Raw genomic sequence first — 23,514 nt, forward strand, 5'->3', positions numbered from 1 at the left:
GTAAAATACCCAAACATCATGATGATGCTACTACGACTGGACTTCACAGTAGGGGAAGTGTTTACAGGCTTGCAAGCTTTCCTCTATTCTTTCCCGCTATAACAATGGCCATTATAACCAACACTTTAGAATTTGGGAAGCAAGTTATCATTTAGGTTATTTAATGTTGACTGATCTGATTTATCCACTAATGACTGATAAGTGACCATTTTCATTAAAACCTTAATTTTCTCTTGTATCAAGAAGATCTTTCTATAAAAGGAAGGGCTTTTTTACAATATGCTGAATTTAAAAACTAGGGCATCATTATGCTTTCAAATGTATTGTACTGTAATAAATGGTGACTAAATAAACAAAAACATGTTTTCTTAAACATTTAAGCTTATTTATATGATATAACTAAAGAGGAACGTATTACATTATGGAATAAAAACAAAATCTAAATAAAATACACATGAAACACATACAATAAAACACATGATTTCCAATAAGCAGAGATTTAAAACTGTCATTAAAAGACCGGGTATGTTGCTCTAACATGCTGTTATACTATTTAACACCTCAACAAAGTGGATGCTAACTGCTAACTATGTTTTTATGTAATCCAAGGCTTTGTGGTGTCAGCAGTACTTTTAAATGGGTGGTTATGGTTAAAATGTGGCCCCATAAAGTGCATTAACTAGTAAAAGTCTCCTTATCTACTGTTTTAAATTTAAGGATATAGTTTTCTATAAGGTTAAAATGTTTTTAGTAGTGCCATCCACTTTTCTATCACCACATCCTACCCTTCCAAGCACTGTAGAGGAAGGAAAGCTCCACCATGCAGCTCGGCTAAATGGGAGCTATTTAGGTTATAACGGGAAGATTTCTGTGAAGACCCCCGCTTTCCACTTTAAAAAAAAAAAAAAAAAACGCAAATGCACAACCCTGTAGCCTCTCCCAAGAGGGAACGACCATTAAATGCAACAATTAAATGTGTGTGAGAGCATGTAGGAGCCCATTTCTTTATTCTGGGGTTAATAGGCAAACTTCAAACCAAAACCTGTTTATCTTTGGAACAAATAAAACCCTCTCCTTACCGATTGGTATGATAGTAGGAAAAAATTGTATATCCTTTTTTTTATCAACTGAATTTCAGTTTTTAACTCCAAATATTCACCTGATGTGTGTATTTATCATTTCCATCAACGTCTGAACTTGGCTCCTTCTGTCTGTCCTTTTTCAGGTGTTTCCTACAACAGTGTTTACACTCAGATATGGAGAGTGCTGCTCCACCTAGCTGCAGATCCTTTCCCAGAGGTTTCAGATTTGGCCATGAAAGTCCTCAACAGCATCGCTTACAAGGTTTGTAGAGTGTAAATCTACTGATTATGTGATGATTGAATGTCTTTTCAATTGAAGACAATGTAATAGCTGATGAGTAACTCTTGTTTATGCTCAAGAATATCAGAATTCAGACATTTAAACTACATTTTATTGTAGTTCATAAAACATAAAAAATGAGTTGTGCAGCTATTTGCAGTGCACTTTACCTAATGTGTCTGTATGGAGTCTGGGTTTGTGTACTTACAGCTCAAAAGTTTACACACCCCTGTTAGAATGCCTCATTTGTGATATGAGATGATGAGATCACAGTAAACTAATATTTTTTTTCACTCAGACATCTGTTTCTGAAGCCCCCTGGACACCTTCCTTTGGGCAATGTTGATGACAAATTTGAGTAAAAAATAAATAGAAATTTAAAAAACTGTATTTTGGATAACAGTAAAGCCGCCAATGAAAGGTTGCATTAAATCTGTCATTGTCTAAAGGGAAAGCCGGTGCTCTGGGGTGGTACCTGGCTTCCACAGTCAAGATGTCTACCACTCGCATCAAAAGTAGTTAAACTTTCATACTTTGTTTGTAGCAGTTTTTTATTATATATGCAGCATTAAGTCAGTTGTTCAGGTACAACATCTGCGATCGTTAAGGTTGTAACAGTAAACAAAATGGCCGCTAAGAACACAAAGGTCTGCAAACTGAAACTGGAGTGCATTTACCTTTGAGATTACATCACTGCAACTCATTACATTTTAGTTCAGAAGACAAATGAAACCCACCAGTAACATCAACAGTCATCGACCAGTAGTACCTGAAGCAAGTGCTTCCAAAGGTTCCTGGGTTCACACTGATTGCTTAATTATTAGAATTAGGGGAATGCACTCACTGTTTTTACTGTTTGCATAACACAAACACTTTGATGCATATTTGGAACAATATGCATCATGGTGTTAAATTATAAAAGCAGTTGAAAAGGCTAGATGCAACAGTTGATGAGGAAGATTAGATTAGAGTTATCGCAACACAATCGCTCTATAAGAGATTCTTTTTTTTAGTCATTTTTAACATTTAGGCTAGCAGAAAAAATATAACTAGGCTCCCTTTTTTCTACAATCTCCACTCATGTCAAAGTACCCATTTTACCCCATTTTAGTTAAGAAGCTGTATGCAACATCTCAAATCCAAATTGATCCAGCAAAGATGAGGAAAGGAAGAACCAAACTAACTCTTTTTTTAGGGCCTTTTCTTCATCAGTGCAACTAAGCATGCCCCTGCTACTAAAACTAGTTAACTGTAGGTCATCTAAGTCAGTAAAAGCCTCCACATCAAAGGGTGTTATTGATACCATTCTCAGGTTAATGATAGGAAAAACAAATAGGATTCATTGTTTGTGTCCCTCCATCAGCAGCAAGGATTATTCAGGCTTAAAATAGTTTGGTTTAAGTTGTCAGCTGATTTTTTCTTATTTTTTTCTTCCTGCCTCAAAAATTGTTCTGGTCTAGTTTCATAATAAAACACATAATGCATCAGTTAGCTCTATAAGGGCCAACTTTATTTATTTTTTACCCCGGACAGGTAACTTTTAGAAGCATTAACAACAGAAATATCTCTAAGGGTTGTAAAAGTGTCTGCATCCTGCCACAATCGAGCACAGGTTGATTTATTTTCCTGCAGGAAGACCTGAGCAAAAAGCACTCAATCAAAGACTCTCCACTAAGGTTCACGAGTATTAACATCAGCTTAACAGGAAATCCAGCTCTTTTAATTAGGATTTTGAATGTCAGATGTTATTGATTTCTAACAAAGTAAACAAGGTCAGCAGCTAATTAAAATGTACTTGCTTTTTAAATAGAACTGAACATTATTGTCCCAACAGGGACATTTTGCTCTGTGACTGAACATATGACCCTGGCCATTTCCATTGACCTGTAAAAGAATAAACAAAACAAAACAAAAGGCAACTAAGACACAGAATCCCTTTGAAAATAGACTTAGAAAACGACAGAATAAACTGCAATACCCTCTGCAGCTCATGGCTTCTACACATCCCTATACGCCAGCATTACATCATTTATAAAGATACGATAAATAAATTATTTACTGATGGGTTTTAATGTATTTATGGGTTTCTTTTCTGTAAATGTTATGTAAATTGTAATTTGCCAGTCAAATTTACAGTAAGCCATATATATATATATACCGTATTTTCACGACCATAAGGCGCACCGGACTAAAAGGCGCAGTCTCAGTTATGTGTGCCATTTCTGTATTTAACACACACATAAGGCGCACCGGACTATAGGGCGCGTTTTTTATATACAGGTACATGTCCTCTCAGGTAGATTTTCTCACTTAAAAACATATTAAAACTACTTTATTCCCACTGATCACAGCAAATAAAGCTGCAAGGTGTATTTATTACAAAGTATTATTCAAACCTGGGAACCAGCCGTGAGAGACACATCGCTGATGACACAGGGCTGCGATTACTCCTCTGATACAGTTTATTGACGCATAAATTAACTTAAAACATAGGCAGGATAATAATCTGGATGAGCTGACTGCAATGATTAAATTTTCAGGTGGACTTTCTCACTCAAAAAGATTTAGATTATTTAGATGAAAAAACACCTGCGGAGGTGAGCCCTGATGCGCTGCGGCCCAGAGGCTGCTGTTGAATTATATTTTCAGGTAGAAAAATAGAGCGGGAGCAAAACTGAGTATGATTGTGCTTTATTCAAGTATTTATTACAGAGTATTAATCAAACCCATCAAAGTCCTCATCCTCTGTTTCTGAATTAAACAGCTGCGCTAAATCCGACATGCCAGTTTCCCCTTCTTCTTCGTTTATTGACGCATAAATTAACTTAAAACATAGGCAGGATAATAATCTGGATGAACTGACTGCAATGATTAAATTTTCAGGTGGACTTTCTCACTTAAAAAGATTTAGATTATTTAGATGAAAAAACACCTGCGGAGGTGAGCCCTGATGCGCTGCGGCCCAGAGGCTGCTGTTGAATTAAGTTTTCAGGTAGAAAAATAGAGCGGGAGCAAAATTGAGTATGATTGTGCTTTATTCAAGTATTTATTACAGAGTATTAATCAAACCCCTCAAAGTCCTGATCCTCTGTTTCTGAATTAAACAGCTGCGCTAAATCCGACATGCCAGTTTCCCCTTCTGCGCTGTCAGTCACTTTCCGTGCAGAGCAGCTCCTCAGAAATAATGCCTGCTTTTGCGAAAGCTTGAACAACAGAGCCAGCAGACACAGTCCATCTACAATCCATCCGCAAACGGTGGCGTAACTTGCCCGGCGCTGCCTTCCATTTATCATGAAACTGTGGTCTCAGTCTGTCATCCATCGCTCCCACGCCGCTCGCAGCCTTACTGTGAACGGACGCTTCGATGTCGAGCGGTGGAAGCTCCTTTGTCAGACCCCCGGGATAACGGCGAGCACAGCGTTAATTTGATTCATCTTTTTTTCACATCGGCTGTGAGATGGGCACGCAGCGATGGTGATGCGTGGAAAAAACCACCTAGTCTTCTCACATACACCTGCCTCAGCCACGCATCCACCGAGCCTTTTCATTTGCGTTAATGTCATCAGAGCGCTGTCTGTCTCGCTGCCAGCTCCCAGATCAGCTTCTCTGATTGGTTGATGCGGCGCGTCCAGCAGCAAAACTTAAATTTTTCCATCTGAGCTGCAGCAGCGCTTAAACGCTCCCGACGTGCTGCACCAAAACGCGCTGCGGGACCTTTTGCTGTGCCTATACGCGCGTCAACCATTGACTTTGCATGTAAACTCGCTGCTTCTGCTGCACCTGCTGGGTCCGGTTCACACCGATGTCGAGCGGTTGAACAGCGAGCACAGGGTTAATTTGTTTCCCCATGTTTTTCACATCAGCTGTGAGATGGGCACGCATGGAGTTACATATTAACAGCGATGGTGAGGGGTGGAAAAAAAACACCTGGTCTCCTTACATTCAGCCACTCTTTCATCATCTCCTCAATGAGGTGGTCTCAAAAGTCGCAGTTACAACACACATAGGGCGCACCGCACATTTTGAGGGAAAAAAAAGACGTTTAAGTGCGCCTTATAGTCGTGAAAATACGGTATATATATATATATATATACTTTTATATATATATATACTTTTTTCTTTCCAGCCTGGTCTAAGAACCTATTTAAATATGTTGCTATTGTATGGTAAATGAATTTTTGCTGAATACTTTGTGCTTTTAACAAGAATATCATGAGCAGTTATGCTTGTGTAGGTGCAGTCGGGTCCTAACGGGATCAGGGGGTGCAGCTGGTACAATAAGCCGCAGACAGGTCTCAGTGTGTCATAAATACAAGCATCTTCCTGATACTAAAAGTAGTTAGCTGTAGATCATAAGTCAGAAAAGGCCTCCACATCAAAGAATGTTATTGATACCATCCTCAGGTTATTGATAGGAATAACAAATAGGATTCATTGTATTTATTACATGAGCAGCAAGAATTATTCAGACCTAAAATAGTTTAGATTGTCAACTGATTTATTTATTTAACCTGTTCTACTGTTAACTGAGACAGCTGAATACAGGTCAGCGTAAGACAGGAGAGGTTGAACTCATCCAATGATCCTTACCTGAAGAAGCTGATAATTTCAATGGTCCTTGAACTCATCAGCTATTAGGATGTTTTAAGGGGACTCCTACCACAGCCTCTGCTCCATCATATTCCAAACATGTTCTGTTTGCTGGGTTGACTGGGTTTCAAGCAAATATGCGATGATTGAACTGCTGGTTGGCAGAAGAAGCTGTTTCCCAGTGTGAAGCAAAGCAGCCAGTAGGAACCATTACCCTAGTTTACCACCAGCTCTGCTGTGTTTGCATGTAAAGCCAATCAGGTGTGTGGCCTCCACTGTAAATGTAATGAGACTTTAATGAACAATCCATAGATAAGTTGCATAAATGGGTCAGGTTATGCAATGATTTTTCAGCTCCTGGTTTCTATCACCTGTTTGGTGTTTAGTTTGTCCTCTGTTCCCAAGGGTCATCCTCATCTCTACCCGGTTAAAAATGATTTTATTACTGTAGATGAAGTTTATTTTCATAAAAGTGCTGCTGCATAATGGCTGTACACTCTGATCAACGTCACAGAAATTAGCATTCTTATTAGCTGCTTATCTGCTTTCTCCTTTTTGCACAGAATCTCTATTCAGTCTATTTTAATCAAATGGCATCTTGATGCGTGGCCTTTATCTCATATCTTCTCTCTCCCTGTCATAAACACTGTATGTTTTATACAAAATCTCTAAGTCTTACATTAAACTTCCCTGCCCCCCCTCCAGCCTTTTTAAATGCACAAACAAACAAAAGCTGCTTGCTACAATTCTGTTATTAGCATAGAAATCAAATCCCAGCCAGTGAAATGTGTTCTCCTTTGCTAACAAGATTTAAGGAGCCCAGTTTTCTCCGCAGTAAACAACAACTCCGCTATTCATCAGTGATGCTTCACCTGCATTGTACTTATTAGGTTTACCCCTCCCTCACGCACCATCGTTAGACACCTTAGAATGAAGAGGCTATATTACCTGCTTCACCTAATGAGATAAAGTTCTGGAAATTTAGGCAAACTTTGTAAAGAGCTGCACTTCTTATGCAGCTACAACAGGAGGAGGGAGCACCACTTTCTGTCTCTTAATGTTGGACTTTAAGTTTTAAAACCGGTTTCTTCTTTTTAACTTCACAAAACAGCACTGCAGTATCTTATCTGTTTTTCTCTCCAGGCGACGATGAACGCAAGACCTCAGAGGATTCTGGACTCTGGATCGTTGACGCAGTCTGCGCCAGCCAGTCCCACCAGCAAGGGCACCCACATTCATCAGGCGGGGTGAGGAAAGAGCCTCTTACACACAGGAGGCCTATGAAGTTCATGAAATGGATTTATCATGAACTCCAGGGACACATGCATCAATGGGCTTCTTGTTATTTAAGAAAAACAGTTGGATGTCATAAGCATCATTAGTAATGAGGACATTAAAGCTGCAGTAAAGACTCATGGTTTAAGTCCTGATTTATAGGAGCCAACCGTTTCTGCACAGATTAGGTTTTCAGGTTGTTTGTTATAATTTTTTTTCAGAAAGTGAAACTTATTTGTGTTAAAAAAAAGTCTTCATGCATCAATTGAAGTATTTCAAGGCTCTATTTCTTGCATTTTTCCCTTTATGGTTTCAAAATTATATTTAAAATGAGATCAATAAAACAGCGTCTCTATGGGGTTCAGGTGAGGCCAGTTTGAGGGTCAATTATTACAATAACACCACGGTCATTGAGCCAAGTTCTGCTCCCCTATGGCTGGAAGACCTGTTGGCAAAAAAAAGAGCATCTACTTAAATTTCTCAGTGGAAGAAAGCTCTGTGCTCAAAGCAACGTTTCCTGGTAGATGAGTGCTTCCTTCTGCTGATTACATTTTTCAGAAGTTCTTGGCATCAGCCCACCGTGTCAAAGGTATCAAATGCTGGTTCAGTCACCATGATGTTACTCTGCTGGACTGACCTGCTAACTCTGCTGACCTGAACTCCATAGAGCAGGTGTTTTTTTTTAACATTAGTCAAAAACCCATTTAGGTTCTGTTCATTGACTAAAATAATTTTAATATTTTCTAAAAAATAAAAAGAAACACATAAATTATTAATTCTTTTCTGTTGTATTTGGTATAATTATTTCCTGCATTTATAATCTTTTTAAACAGATTTTGCAAAAAGTGCATAACATTTTTAAAATTGGAGGTAAAAACAGTTTTTTTTATTTACTTCATTCTCCTCTGCTTCATTTTGTGCTGCTTAAAAATACTGGATAAACATTTACACACCGCTCCTCTCTAAACAAGACCTTGCAATGTATTGTAAATCAGTGTTGTAGTACTTCAGCATTCAAACCTTATCATGTCTCAGCCTCAGACAATGAGCTTTTTATTTCAAGAAGTGTGGAAATGCCATTTAATGCATCCTTTAAATCGTAATTTTAACTCTGATGGAAAATATTTAAGATTCAATATAAGCAGTAATAAACTTATTGCTTTTTATGTCACTGTGGTAATTTTTCCACCCAGCAGACAGGCAGCCTCTTCATTGCTGTCATTAGGAAACGGTCTCACCTGAAGAACAAACTGCACTTACACCTTGGGTTTGCTTTTACTTGCAGACGTCCCACTCTCTGGGCCTCTGATGTGATGTACTTATAGTCCTTCTAGGGACCTGTTGTATATTCAATTCAGTTTTTCAATTCAGTTTATTTATATAGCACCAATTCACAACACATGTCCTATCAAGGCACTTTACAGTTCACCAGATCATCCAGTCAAATTGATTGAAAGTTTCTATTCAAGGAAAACCAGTTGATTGCATCGACTCATTGACTCGGATGCAATCCCTCACACTAAGCATGCTTGTAGCGACAGTGGAGAGGAAAAGCTCCCTTTTAACAGGAAGAAACCTCCAGCAGAACCAGGCTCAGTGTGAGCGGCCATCTGCCGAGGCCGACTGAGGTTCAAGGAGACAGAAGCAGAGATAGAAAAAGCAGCTGTGAACAGGGCAGCCCCATCCAGGAAACACACAGCCAGGCAGACAAGCTCTGAGCCAACTCCCATTTTAGAGGATGAAGACAGCAGATCCAGCCAGTCACAGTCAAAGGCACAGGACTACTCTGGAAAACAGGCCAATCTCCAACATCTATAAACAAAGGTGTTTATGGCAGCAGCACAGCTGATATTTCTCTCCAGGATGGTGTCACAGCCAAACAGCAACAGACGAGGCAAAGCTACTATGAGAAAAGGCAGAGAGAGCATAATCGTTATATCTAGATTAAGTCATAATGGCGGTAGGACGTGGCTCAGGCTGGAGATGCAGTTAATATATAAAAGACCTTCAACTACTAAAGAAAGTTCTGACCAGAACATTTTGAACTCAAATCAAAACATATAGAAAACTGCAAATTAATTAGAAATTAGAAATATTTAAATTTAGAGAAAATTTCAATGTCACCTGATATGCATGCATCATATTAATGACAATATCTTTCTATCCTTAATGAATAAATAATCAAATCACGTTTTAAATTGAAGTTATTAGTAAACTTAAAGTACATATTTTAAATCAGAATCAGAAATAATTTAATTATCCCAGAGGGAAATATGTTTTTTAATGTTTTCTTTTACTTAATTTTTCCAGCGGCTCTCCACCTATGCCTAGTACCAGTAGCTCCAGCCTGACCAATGAAGTCCCCAAACCTCCTCCCAGAGAGCCGCCAGCAACACGCCCCCCCTACACCCCAACGCTGGGAGGACAGGCGCCCCACTCACACCAGTTCCCTCGGACACGCAAGATGTTTGACAAGGGACCAGAACAGGTATCTCATTAACAAAAAACTAGACATCCTCATCACTAGACCTCCTCATCACTAATCATTTCTGTTTTGCTATGATTCAGGCAGCTGAAGATGGCGAGGAGCCTGGTGGTCACAGGAACTACGTCAGTCTGGCTCTGCAGACGGGGTTATGTGACTGGAGCGCCAAGTACTTTGCTCAACCTGTTATGAAGGTTGGTGCCCTTTTTTTTAATGCTCCTCTCTCATGCTTTAGAAGATGCTGCAAATAAACCTGCTGTAGGACCATTTCTTATGAGCAATTGAATGTTATCAGTTGAAGATGCTTTACTTTGAAAGTCAGCCTCAAAATAGTCTGAGTGCAGTTTGTCAGAGATCCTAACTGTGAAGCATGGGGGTGGCTGCGTCATTATTAGTGTTTTCTACAACTGGACCTGATGGATAAATTAAGTAATGACAAAACACCATATTGGAGAACATCTAGAGCCATTTAGCTTAGCTACAAATGGATAATCTAAATGGCCAATAACCCTAAAGCTGGGCGTACACTGTGCGATTATCGGGGCTATCTTCCAGTCGTGCAAGAATTTTTTGATCATGCCCACTTTCAGCCTGATCATGAGTCGTGTAATGTACAGGGGGTTACGAGGGGCGATCAGCCTCTCACGAACGCCTCCTGATCAGGAATCTTGAGGTTCCCGACCGTTGTGGGCAAATCGCTCAGTGGGCATGAGCCAACAAGAATTCTCCTTTTTCTTCTTCCTCTCAGATATAAACCCAGAAGCATGGCGGGGGAGCAATGAGTGAAATGAAATTCTTTCTGTAAAATTGACAGACCATAGTAGCTACGTTTGCTTAGCCATGTCTTTGCCCAAACCGTGTGGTTTAGTTGTACAGCGTGAGCGGAAGCTGTGTGCAACAATTGAAAAAATCGCACATTGTATGCCCGCCTTATGCCTCCCACCATAATAGTCAACCATAGGCATGGCCTTGGAAAGTGGCAAGAGGGAGATTTAATCAACACAAGTTCATGGAATTTAGGATGTCATTGTAACGTCAAACAAGCTAGTGTGTCGTAATTAAGAAGGAGGAAATATGGCACAAAAACTAATTTTGAATTCGTCTGCTTATGAGAGACTTTATCTCTACGACCTCAGAGTTCACCTCAACAATTAGACACCTTTAATTAGGCAGGGCACCCTGCCTGTAACTAGGAGTAAGAGCATGTTAAGTAAGAGCTCTTTCATATCTATTCGCCCAGTTTAACTTAACCATGGTATTTGGTGTTATTTTGATCTTAGATTCCTTCGTAATGAAAAAAAATTATGGAAAAATAGAATAATTGAATAGTATAATAATATCATTATTTCCTTGTGGTTTGCTTTTAAGGATTTTGGAGCCAATAGTCTCACGTTTGACATAAACACTGTGTGTCAGTTTCAACCCAGCTAAACCAAATCTACATTGTGAAGTTTAATTAATAGTGCATATATTCATCTGAGAACTGATGATGATGATGTTGAATCTCAATTTACTTATTTATTTTTATTGTGTTTTAAAGGCCTATAGGCTCATAGGACTTCTGTCTAAAACAAACAAACCCTGTCCAAAGTACTTCCAGTGGCCCTGATCAAAAGCGTAATATTTAAGGAGAGAAAAAAGCTCATGGAGGTTTAGGTAAAGCATTTTAGTTTCCCAGTTTATAATAAATTCTTTCAAATGTAAATGAAATAGGTCAACTTCTGAAATAGAAGCATGCACAAAAAATTATGAAAATCATTCAGACACTTAGAAAATATCCACATTTTAAACTCCCCTCCTGATTTTAATCAGCAAATATGTTATTGATTTTTAAGACAGACTGCAGATAAAGGTAATATTTATTTTAATAAAGCAAATATACACATCTAATTTCAGCTGTATTCCACAGGTAGATGTTTAATTGTAAATGGGCTGTTTTTATTTCGTACTTTTAAAGTGTTTCTGATGTCTCAAAAACTATAAGAATCTAAAAGTTAAACTCTCACATTCAAAGAAACATTTTTACATCTCTTTTTAAGCTGTGTTGTGTATTTTATTAACACACAATCACCCATAAGGGGATCAGACACAGATCAGCCGTCAGTGTCTTTCTAAGGACCTTTCAGCTCTTCTATCTATGGAGCCAAGGATCAAACCAGTAACCCTTTGACTGACTGACAAATACTCTGCTTTTATATTTATCAATCGTTGTTGCTAAGCAACAGTGAAAAGAATATGACCAGTTATTTTCCGTTTTCACATATTCATGTGAATTTTCATTATAGCTGTTTGTTTATGCCCGTTCTGCTGAGGTTTAGGAACGCGGTGATCCATTCAGGTACAGAGAGTCGGGGGTTTTTAAAGTTTATTTTAAAAAGTATTAAACTTGTAGAGGAAATGGTAAAGTAGGGACCAATCACTGGGAGGAGGAAACACCTGCTTCCTATTGAAGATGGCTTTGCTAAATAATTAAGCTCTCTGAGCTCCATAATGTAACATCTTCCATAGGGAAACTTTAGATTTAGAGCAGTGATTTTGCTATGCCTGGTAGTTGGAAACTAAACCAGGATGATAAAAAAAGCCCTGATTTAGAGGATCTGATGCATTTTGTTGCACATTTTTAAAAAGCAGATGGTTGTTTACACCATGTTTAATATTCTTTTTCATTATCGTCTGTATTAGCTTTTATTTAATGACTAACCTAATGTTACCTTAAATACATATCCATATTAGAAAAAAGATTTTTTTTTTAACTAAATCTAAAAGGAAACCATTCGGAAACAATTCCGTCCTGATTTCAATGTTCTTGATATTTAATTTCACTTCATTATAAAAAGCGAATTTTTTAATTGCAGTGGACAGATTTTTTTTTACGGGATAAGTATTCTTATATTATGGTATTTACACAAACATTCAAGGCCAAGGTATTTAACTACCAAGGGCAAAAACCAGTATAATAATTATGTCAATATTTATATATGTCATCATTTCAAATGTAAAATTACATTGGTATTTGTAAATATTTGTTTGCCCAAACAATTTAATGAATAAATACATGATATACTATTTTAATATGAATATATCACTGCAGTATGTCTTGCTGTACACAATCCAGCCCCTTTAAGAAGTGTATCGGGTCTTTGGCCGGAATAAAGCCTGGAAAAGGGAAACTATCTGGGTAGATAAGTATCGAATCACTCCTGGAAAGGGAGCTAATTTCAGATTTGATGAAATGTGAATTGAACAAATTCTATCAATGAATACATGAAATTACTAAATTGGAATTTATTTATTTAATGGGAATTAAAACAAATACATTGGCATCCCAATTGCTTAGGTAGAAATCTTGATTGCTGCAGTTCTTGTTATCTTATTTATTAAAATCAAAACCCTTTTAATCCCTGGTCAAACAGCTGATGGTAAACCAAAACACTAATTTTTCTTTCTTGGATCTTACTGAAAGTAACATTGTACTGTAGGCTTTAATAAGTAACTGCAGGGGTTTTATTAAAGGCTGGAAATCATTAGTGCACTGAAATAAAGAGTAAATATCAAAAGCCTGACATATAAGTTGCCAGTTTAAGTCCCACTGGAAGCAGACTCCAGCTGAGTGCCTAATGGCCTAAAGGCATTTTAGTCGGTACAACGTATTGGTAACATTAGCTCACTCTCTAAAGATCAGAGCCACTTTTAAGACTACTGTTATGTAGCTCCAAACTAATTCCAGTACACGCAGAATAAATATCATTGCAGCGCTATATTTAACTGCAGATAGTAAATGGTAATGATAGAGGTCTTTCATTAATGACTTTTCTCTTATTTCACTGCTGCTATTAAAAACACTGTCAATAACTAATGGTCTAATGAGAAAAAGAGGGAGGGGGGAGCACATTACAGTACTTTCTTAATCCCTAAATAGCATTGTGTTTACTTCTTCAAAGTTTTCCTGAACTTTGGAGACAAGTAGAGCACAGATGCAGCACTGTGGCATGACATGTGAGCAATACTTCGTTCATGATGTTTTTAGCATTCTTTGAGTTTTAAATAACTAAAATAAGCTGAAGTATTTTAATATGAACTTGGTGTTAGAGGCGTGTGAAAAGTGGAACTTGGTGCATCATGGATCGTCCTTTAGAATCACAGCAATCCATGCAATAGGAAAAAGATGAATTCAAGTGCAATATAACCCTAACAAATTTGTTTTTAGTCTTGATTTTAAAATCTTTGGGTTTAAGTAATTTTTAAGTTTTTCTGGGAGCTTTTCCAGATTAGCTGAGCTTTAAAACTAAAAGTAGTTTTTCCATGTTTTGGTCTGGTTTGGGTATGCTGAATAGATTCGAGTCAGAAGACCTGAGAGTTCTGGGCGGTTAATATACTGACATTTCTGTGCTATTGTAAGCCATTTAGTGATGTGTAGACTATCAGAAGTGTTTTGAAGTTTTTTCACTGAGATATGGGGTGCCAGTGAGATGATTTTAGAACCGTGGTAATGTCTTAATTTTTTTTGTTTTGGTGAAGATGAGGGCAGCACCAATCTGGATCAGCTGCAGTTGTTTTTCATGCAGACCTGTCAAGGAACAAATCTATTAATCATTTCTACTAAAGAAGAATTCATGCTTATTCTATGTCCTGCAGAGACATTATTCCTTTAATATCAGACATGTTCCTTAGGTGATATAAGGCTGACTGTGTTGCTATCTTTATATACCTCTGAAGGGTTAGGTCTGCATCCATTACTACACATTTCTAGCTGTATTAACTGAAACTGTGTGCCGACTTTTAAGCACTCTTCTTTTGGTCCAAGACCAAAATTACTTCGGTTTTGTTTTGATTCAGCTGAAGAGATGGACAGTTCTGTTCTCGGGAAGTCGTGACCTACAAAAATGAAGAATGAGCCACTGATAACCTTTCTGATTGGTCCTTAAAAACCCAGTGAACTATGTGTTTCACTGTTTGTGTCTCTCCGATGGGGTGTGTCATTATTTAGTGTCCAATCCCTACATTTGAAGTAGTCAGCCGGCTCTTCACTGCAACAACTACAGACAACCTTGACCCTTGAAAAGAGAAATCTTCCCAGTTTCTCCTAACCTTGTGACTCACACAATACAGATAACTTTTGAATCTTTGTTGCAAGTACTCTGACTTCTGGAGGGTATAAAAAAATGGAATTAAAAGGTGTAAAAGAGGATTTTCCCAATTTTTTTTTAAAGACCCACCCTCTCCACTTCAAAAAAAATGTACATGCACAACGCTGTACCCGCTCCCGAGAGGGAACGCCTTTTAAACGTGTGTAACAGCATGAAGGAGCCCATTTCCCCTTGTGAATGCTCTGTTAAAAAGTTGCTGTTTGCATCGCTCATACAAGCTTACTTTCCAAAGGAAGAAAGGCGAGCTTCCATGACTGGCTGAAACTGGAGCTCAGCACACATATACACCTGAAAGTGCGCATGCGCATGAAAAGGACACCCTTACCTAAACATATCAACAGAATGATTGACAATTAGGCGGACCACTTATTTAGATGATCCACCCAGAAAAAGAACATCCTCCTCTATACCTTTAAAACATGTAAGCATGCTTATTATAGTTAACCTAGGTATTTTGGAATCTAACCAGTCTTTTTATTAATAACAAAGTTTATTTCTAACAACAACCCAAAGTTTTTTTATGTTATTAAGGTTTGAATTGTGTGGGGAACAAAGGGGTTTCCCGTTTCTTACTCCCCTTTTCTTTGAGTCTATCTAATCTTCTTATTCTTGACATAATAGTTCCCCGATATAACTTAAGTGATGGAAAATTCTAATCAACTGCAGCTTCAGTTAAAAAAGGGAGATTGGTGATAATCACTCAGAAGGCACTTTCATCCTTCCAGTGGAGAACAGATTCAACCTTTTCAATGCTGCATCTGTTCTGGCTAGACAGAGTTTTTCTGATCAGTATATCCTAATCAGAAATCATCCTTTTAAGCTCAGTAACATCCAGTCTTTGAGGAGCCATTCGGATAGATCACATGCATTTTTTTGACCTTGCAAAGCTAATTAATCTGCTGAAGCGAATACTTTTATTGCAGCAAAGGATTTTTCCACTCTCACACTCCAGTTGTTTATAACACATTGAACAGTATTAAACTGATTCTGATATTCTGAAAATAGATAAACATCCTTTAAATTACAACAGGATGTGTTTTCCATTATGATTGCTCAAGAAATTAGAAGCTACTGTCATCTGTTCAAGTAAATAATTGGCACCTGAAATATAATTTTAATTATCCAGTGGCAGGCTCCTACCTTAGCTGAAAATCTTTCTTTTGTTAAATCATTGTATGGTGTTAGGTTTAACAAATGCAGATTCATATAAAATAAAACAGAGAGGAGATAAAAGCAAATGTTTTAAAAGGACCAGACATGGAGGGGCATGCAGAGGTGCGAGCTGAGTGTGGGGGAAGAAGAAAACAGGTTGACAGGAAAGAAAAAAACTCATAAAGAGCACTAAGGGTGGATAACCAAGATGAAAGAGGCAGAGCATGGAGCGACCTGGAACAGATGATGAAAAGCAGAGGGATGGCTTGATGGGAGGCTCTGCAGAGAGCGAGCGGAGGAGACTTCAGGTTGATGGTTTTTCAGTAGTGTGAATGTTAATGCTGTGTAGGCAAAACAATGTTGAGTGCAACCATAAAACTCTTCCTCCATTACCGAGCAACTTTGTTGATGTGATTATGTCTAAAAGTCGAGTTTTCATATCTCTGTGTCAGCAGCACATGAGGGAAATGTGAATGTTTACTAAGCCTTTTTTTAAATGCTTAGAAGGAGAGGAGAGATGGGAGTAAATGGTACCATGAGGCTCAGCACCAACATCTTCTGATTTAAATCTTTATTTTTTGATACCAACATTCCTATGTGCTTAAATAAATTAGTTTTATCTATAATTCCTCAGGTTTAGTAACTAATAAGCAGTGCTGGACAGATTCCTTAAAAAAGTAACTAGTTATTGTTACTAGTTGCCTATCCCAAAAAGTAATTGTCATGGTAAGTTGGTTGGAGCACAATTAAGAAAACTGCTTACTAGGAAAAGTAACTATGCAGTTACTTTTGATAATCTAAAAATTCAAATGATTTGGATAATTAAGAAGTTATTTGAATTTTTAACCTCAACTAGGAGTCCAGTTATAAAATCTAAGATATGTAATATTAATTAAAAGTCAATTAACTGATGACTAAAAATGATTACATATTTTTGCATACTAGTCTACACCTTTAGAACAGGCTTTAACGGGCTATAAATGAGGAAGAACCCTGTAAAATTGAACTTATGAAACAAACAACTGAAGGTAGAATATAACTTTGAAAAAGGAAAGAGGTATAAGTGTTTATAAACTAAGCCAGCCAGTTGTCAGTCTGTCATTTATGATGAGAAGAAGTGAGGCAGTTCACTGAATTAGTGGCTTCTCACCAACATGGGTAAAGTATTTTTTTCTGACATAATTAACAAATCACAGGAGCATTTAGCCCTGAGCTCTAAGCAAGCTCTTACCCTTTAGTAGCACTGTCACTGATTCTGCAGGACTGTCTTCCATTTCCTCTTCAGTCTTTGTAAGCAGTAATAAAGGTATGGTGAACACCTGCCCACAGTACACCCTCAGCCAATCAGCATCATTGATACTGCTTTCTTAGGTACCCTACTACATCTCTGCCGTGAATAATCTAAAAACATTCCCTCCCTGCTTCAGCGAGAGAGAGCTTATGAAAAGTCACTTTTATAGAAAAGTAATGCACTGCGTTAGGTTGCAAGTAACGTAACAGCATTACAGTTATTTGAAAAGTAATTAATTACTATTGGAATTAAATAATAGTGCCATACCAATAATTATTATTGTGTACCTCTGTTACTCCCAATGACTACAAACCACAAAAACGTAAACAAGCGTCTGGAGGATTTGTATGACCAGCCAGAATCAGTGCCATCTTAAATGGGATTCAAGATAAATCATCATCTGATTTGATCCCAGCTTATCATTGGTTTCTTTCAGCAGTCGCTAATCTGCATCAGAAAATAAGGAACACAATTTTTAAAAATGTTTTTAAAACCAAATGTGTCGTACTGTTAACTGGCAGCATCAGGCTAGTCAACTTTCCAGCTTTTCAACATGGGCTGTATAAATGTCATTAGGAGGCTTTATGGTCTGGCAATTAAAACATATTTCATATATGAATTAATAAAGAAAATATGAGCACGTAAGTTTCAGTTTGGCCCTGTGTAGATGTCAGGGAAAAACAAGAATATCAAAGCTTTTACGATGAAGGCCTCTGTCATTTTATTCAATGTAATTCCTCTTGCATGAAGAAAACTGTGTTTAACCATAGTATTGATATTTGTTCCAAATAAATAAATGAATGTTTTTATACATAAAAACAGTAGGAATCCCCCAAAAACCATCGGTGAATAACAGCCTTTTCAGTAAGCTACCGTGGAAAAGGACCTTTATCTTTTTTCTCCTCAGCTGCTTAAACCAGCTCTGACACATGGCAGAAAAAAGAAGCTCTTCTCTTCGTAGTCATATTAGCATTATAGAATAAAGAAGTATCGTGAATTACAGGTTTACAGTCTCAAGATTATGCAACGTTTAACACAGTCTTTATATTTAAACAAATAACAGATTTTTCCCCACTGTAAATCAGAGAAAATCCACTATAAACTCAGTCATTTGTCCCCCTGATAAGAGAATGAAAACTTTTCACCAGAATGACAAATACTCTAATAGTAGCTGCCACGTCATGCAATACGTATTTTACTACAGATCTATTGTGTTTAACTCTAACAGTCATCAATCTCCTGAGGGTCTCATTATACAATCCGTTAGCTGCTGACATGCAGCAGGGCATCAGCCTTGGAAGCAGCACAGTGAGCAGGCGTTTACCTTGACATGATCCTCACAGCCTCACTCATTTTCTCTCTCAGTTTGGAAAACACGTCAGTATACTCAACCTGCCTCCTCTATTACTTTATTAGCAGTCAAAAAGCCCCTAAGGAAGTATTCATGAGCCATCTGACATGGCCAAGAGCTTTTACGCACATTTTATTTTAAAGCTACACACGCATGTGTCTAAATGTTAGAGGGATTTTGATAACAGGCAGTATTAGTATGTTCAAGTTGTGTTAAAGTTGTGGGTTGGGGCTGTTTTGCATTCAGGGGGGAAGACTTTGCAGTAGAAAGATGCTTAATAAGCACCCATGGGCTGCTACAGTATAATTAAAAACCAAAAACATACATCTTTCCTCTGTCCTCTATTTATTTTAAGAAATTTGAAATCTAATACTTTTATTCGTTCATCTTGACAAGTACGTTATTTTAGAGTAGATATTTTATGTAGGTTTAATGAAACACTTTTTTTTGCTGTAAATCCATTCTTTGGAGTCACTTTTGTTATGCAAAATGTATTCCAGTTATTTTTTGTTTTATGTTCAGGACTATTTATCCAGATTCATATTAAAGGGGAAAAACAAATTTGGCTAAATTGTGCTGAAATGACAGCTGTGCCCTTTACACTGTCCACAAAAGGTATGTTAAAGGTATTTTGGAGGTTTTTCTCGATTTTTTTATTTTATTTTATTTTTTTAAAGACCCACCCAAAAATGCGCATGCATGAACCCATGTCTCGTTCTGTTCACGCTCTGTTTACAAATTCAGTTTAATTCAGTTTCTTTATATAACACCAATTTACAACACATGTCATCCCAAGGCACTTTACAGTTCAACCAGATCATACAGTCACATTGATTCAAAGTTTTCTATCTAAGGGAAACCAGTTGATTGCATCGACTCATTCACTCGAATGCAATCCCTCACACTAAGCATGCTTGTAGCGACAGTGGGGAGGAAAAACTCTATCTAACAGGAAGAAACCTCCAGCAGAACCAGGCTCAGTGTGAACGGCCATCTGCCTCACACTAAGCATGCTTGTTACTGTTCTCATAGGTCATACAAGCTCCCCGTGTCCCAGTAAGCTTGTGTCCCAACGTCCACTCTATCCCTCAATGACTAGATAGAGTGGGGACTATATAGTGAACTCAGTCAACTTACCGTTAGGACAGATGATCACTTCCCTGTTGTCCACTGCGCCATCATTGTCATTAGTCGCTGCTGTCGGGTAGCGACAGCCTATGGCAGCTGTGGGCCGCTGTAACAGCAAATCCCATAATGCTTTGTGAGGAGAGTTTCCGCACAAAGCATTCTGGGATATATCTGCCTTTTCTGAGGCTTTTCTTTTATCTTTAATAGAAATGATTATGCATTCATGTCTTAATAGCTCTGCTGCAGTGGATCTAGAATGCTGCTGCCTGCGTCCTCACTAAAACTAGAAAATGGAGCACACCATCCCAGCTCTAAAGGCCTGGCTACGCTGGCTCCCCCTCTTTCAGTGAATAGACTTTAAATACTTCTTCTAGTCTATAAACCAATGAATGACTTAACACCAAAATATCTTGCAGTCAGTATATTAGACCTCTCAGGTCGTCTGGCTCAAACCTGCTCTGCATACACAGAACCAGATATGGTAAAGCAGCCTTTAGTACTTATGCTCCATTTATCTGGAATTAACTCCCAAAAAACTGTTAAACCATAAATTGCTTAATGTTTAGAATAAATGCTAATTCTGCGGAGTGGCCTTTGAGTTTGCTTTTTAAGAATAATTTAGTTTTCAGTCCAACTGTCCCCTATTTGTTATCAGTCATCTAAAACTTTCTATATAGTGATATTTTGATCATACATTTTTATTCTCTTTTATTATTCCCATTACTTTTATCCCACTGCTATGTGCTTTTCCTTCTCTTTTTTATTTCTCATGTGCAGCATTTGAATTGTCTTTCTATTGAAATATGCCGTATAAATAAATAAACATTAATAAAATGTGAGGGGTTTCAAATGGATTTTCATAGTGTCGTTTTTTTTATTTATTTAGAGCTATTGTTAGGTTGATGCTTAAACATTTGGTGGTGGTTGTTTTGTTTTTTTTTGTGCTTTTTTTTTGTATGATCACAAATAAATCTGACACAGTAACAATTAAAATAGTTCTTATTTTCTCTTCCGTTTATGCTGGTACCAAAGAGCTGCATTACGCCTTTACATCTGCAGAGCTGTCCTTGATTTAATTCAGTTATGTCATTTAAACAGGAAATTGCTTCGTAACCCTTGTGGGCTCAACAGGTTAATATTACTGTTTGCACTGAAACACTGTTTGGTTTTTTCAAACATGGATTCTTCAGTCAGACAACTGTGATCTTTTTTCAGTCAAATGTTGAAATGTGGAACTTGAAAAGTCCTTTCTGACAGCCAGTTCCTGATTAACATTTTAGAGGATTACAAGTCAAATGAAATAGCAATTTTTGAGGATATTATTATTCAGCAAACATGCCTCTATTGCAGTGCCCCAGTCATCAGAGAACGCTGTGGTACCTTTTATGTAATATTTTAATAAAATTTACTTTTAGGCGCTTTATAAGCATGTTTTAGATAAAGTAAATGAATGTGGAAGTAATTAGATTCAAACATCCCTTTTGGGAAAAATACCAGCAGCATTCACAAAAAGGATTTCAGCAAATGTTCTCTGTGGTTAAGTTTAATCACATAATAATGATTTGCCATCTTATTCCATCATCCTATAACACAAAAAAGACCTTATGGTTTTTGTTATGTTGTCAGTGGGGAACAGTTTGCACTCTGCTGAGAAAAAGATAAACAGATGATGATCAATTCAATTTCTTTTTCTATATCAAACGTATTTCTTGAATCTACTTTCCTCATTTATGACGTATAGAAAATAAATATCAAAGGTTTTGACAGTAATGTCTTCTTGTAAGGAGAAACAGTGAGATAGCATTCCAAATCAAATTTGCTGATTGTCTTTGTCAAAGTACTTTTTAAATATCCTCCAGTTGTTCTACATTTTCAAGGAGAATTGTTTGTGTTCTTGCCTTACATCCTCTCAGATTCCAGAGGAGCATGACCTGGAGAGTCAGGTGAGGATGGAGCGGCAGTGGAGGTTCCTCAGGAATGCTCGTGTTAGAAGACAGAGTCGGGTTATAACACAAAGAGGTAAATATTACATACAAGCAGCACATTTACAAAACACTTTCATTCAAACTATAGTAAATACTGATGTATGGAGTTTGATTATGTTACTTTCCAAAAATGTGCCAAAAATGTGTCACTGGCTCCCCCTACTCATATTCCTTTAACAAAGGGGTCGACACGTGTCAGTGGAATCTGGTAGGTGGCTGTTGCACCCAATTTGCTTCCATCAAGAGAACCAATGGCTCTATCTATGTACCTGAGGATGAGAGCACAAGTATAAGGCGTGAAACAGCACACACAAACTGCTATCACAGCAGCTACAATAATGATGGAAGTAAATATACTTACCAAATGGTTCCCCCATTTTCCAAACCATGACTCAAACATACTTGATAATAGCTCATCACTTCCTGAGTGTGATTTAAGCTCATCTGATAGACATTTCAGTCTTTTCAAAGCTTTTTTTGAGTGATCCATCCGGGCTCGTATTTTCTGGAATGTAAGAACAACAACTGTCCCCAATAATACTGCACACCCCCCTTCCTTAGCCAGGACCATGTCCAAGGCTAGCCTGTTTTGATAGGACACTAGGGAGGTGAAAGCTGGCCGTGCACAGCCTCAAATCCATCATTCGTGTATTTTGACAAGTGTTGAACGTTGTAGTGTACATCATTTATGAAATCCACATTTATATTACGAGTGATCCAAAGAAATATAGACGCAAAACCCGCCGCAATCTGGTTAGTCAGTTAATACTAATCTGGAACCCCTCTTGGTATTCCAATAGCATCAATCCCTACTGGGGAATCCGCATATGGGTCCACGGAGTGTTTGTTCACATGATTCTTGAAAGCACCCTCTGAAGCACTTGGACAGTCAGCTTCAGGGATGACCTGGATGGGGGAAAGCAGGGAAACCAAAACGCACCTTCCCCTCCAATATACTGGCAGCCAACCCCACAATACTCTCCCACCACAGTACCACCAAGCATCAGCCCTATTCACCCATGTATTTATACTCACCCTGCATCCCCATGTCACAACGGTGAGAATTTCCATGAGTGTCACGACCAGGAGCTCCCAGAATGCCCTCCCTTCACAGTGCATCAACATCGTGATTTGTCACGTCCTCTATAATATACTTCAGGTGCTCTCTGATTTCTCTGAGGTGCCTTTTCAAATGCGGCTCACCTTTCCTGCAATGTGCTCTATGCCAAGACTTGCTCACCTTAGTTTGGTCCTCGTCCAACCAAACTCTCACACTGTGACAGTTGGAACTCACCACTTTAAAAGGTCCTATCTACCTGGGGTCCTTCTAAGCCCTCTGGAAAACTGTTCTATATACAGTATCCAGTCTGCAGGTGCCACCCATGCTGGGAACTCTCCCGTCGTTTCTCTGGTTTGGGCTTCCTGTACATTGTGGGAGAAAAACTTGACAGCAGGCTGCAACCGTTGAATGTAGTCTTTTACTTTCTCCCTTTGCACATCCAGTGTGGGGGTACTCCCAGACTGAAGCATCCATTGTGGGGGTACTCCCCGACTGGATGGACAAGGTCAATGTACAAGGCATTTTCCGTCCTCTCAGAAGCTCGTGAGGGGTCAAGCCCATACGCTCAGTGGGTGATGATCGTTTGGAAAACATCTCCTAAGTTAGCGCGTCCATCCAAGTAATTTTTGTGTCTGCACAAACTTTAGCTAATTGTTCCTTGATTGTGCGAGTCACTTGTTCAACAAGC

The 23,514-nt window shown here is 38.1% G+C and overlaps 1 protein-coding gene across 6 annotated transcripts in view; it reads left to right on the forward strand.

The window, feature by feature from the left end:
- rptor (regulatory associated protein of MTOR, complex 1) overlaps positions 1-23,514 on the forward strand; it is a 217,232-nt gene that overhangs the window by 164,871 nt on the left and 28,847 nt on the right. For all 6 annotated transcript variants that reach the window (XM_038278943.1, XM_038278944.1, XM_038278946.1 and 3 more), the window contains 5 exons: positions 1,226-1,344; positions 7,096-7,199; positions 9,538-9,715; positions 9,796-9,906; positions 21,695-21,800. In XM_038278943.1, coding sequence (XP_038134871.1) covers positions 1,226-1,344; positions 7,096-7,199; positions 9,538-9,715; positions 9,796-9,906; positions 21,695-21,800 — 618 coding nt within the window. The remainder of the gene's footprint in view (positions 1-1,225; positions 1,345-7,095; positions 7,200-9,537; positions 9,716-9,795; positions 9,907-21,694; positions 21,801-23,514) is intronic.

The sequence above is a fragment of the Cyprinodon tularosa genome, unplaced genomic scaffold (assembly GCF_016077235.1).
Source record: "Cyprinodon tularosa strain WSP-4 unplaced genomic scaffold, ASM1607723v1 ctg146, whole genome shotgun sequence".
Taxonomy (NCBI): Eukaryota; Metazoa; Chordata; class Actinopteri; order Cyprinodontiformes; family Cyprinodontidae; genus Cyprinodon; species Cyprinodon tularosa.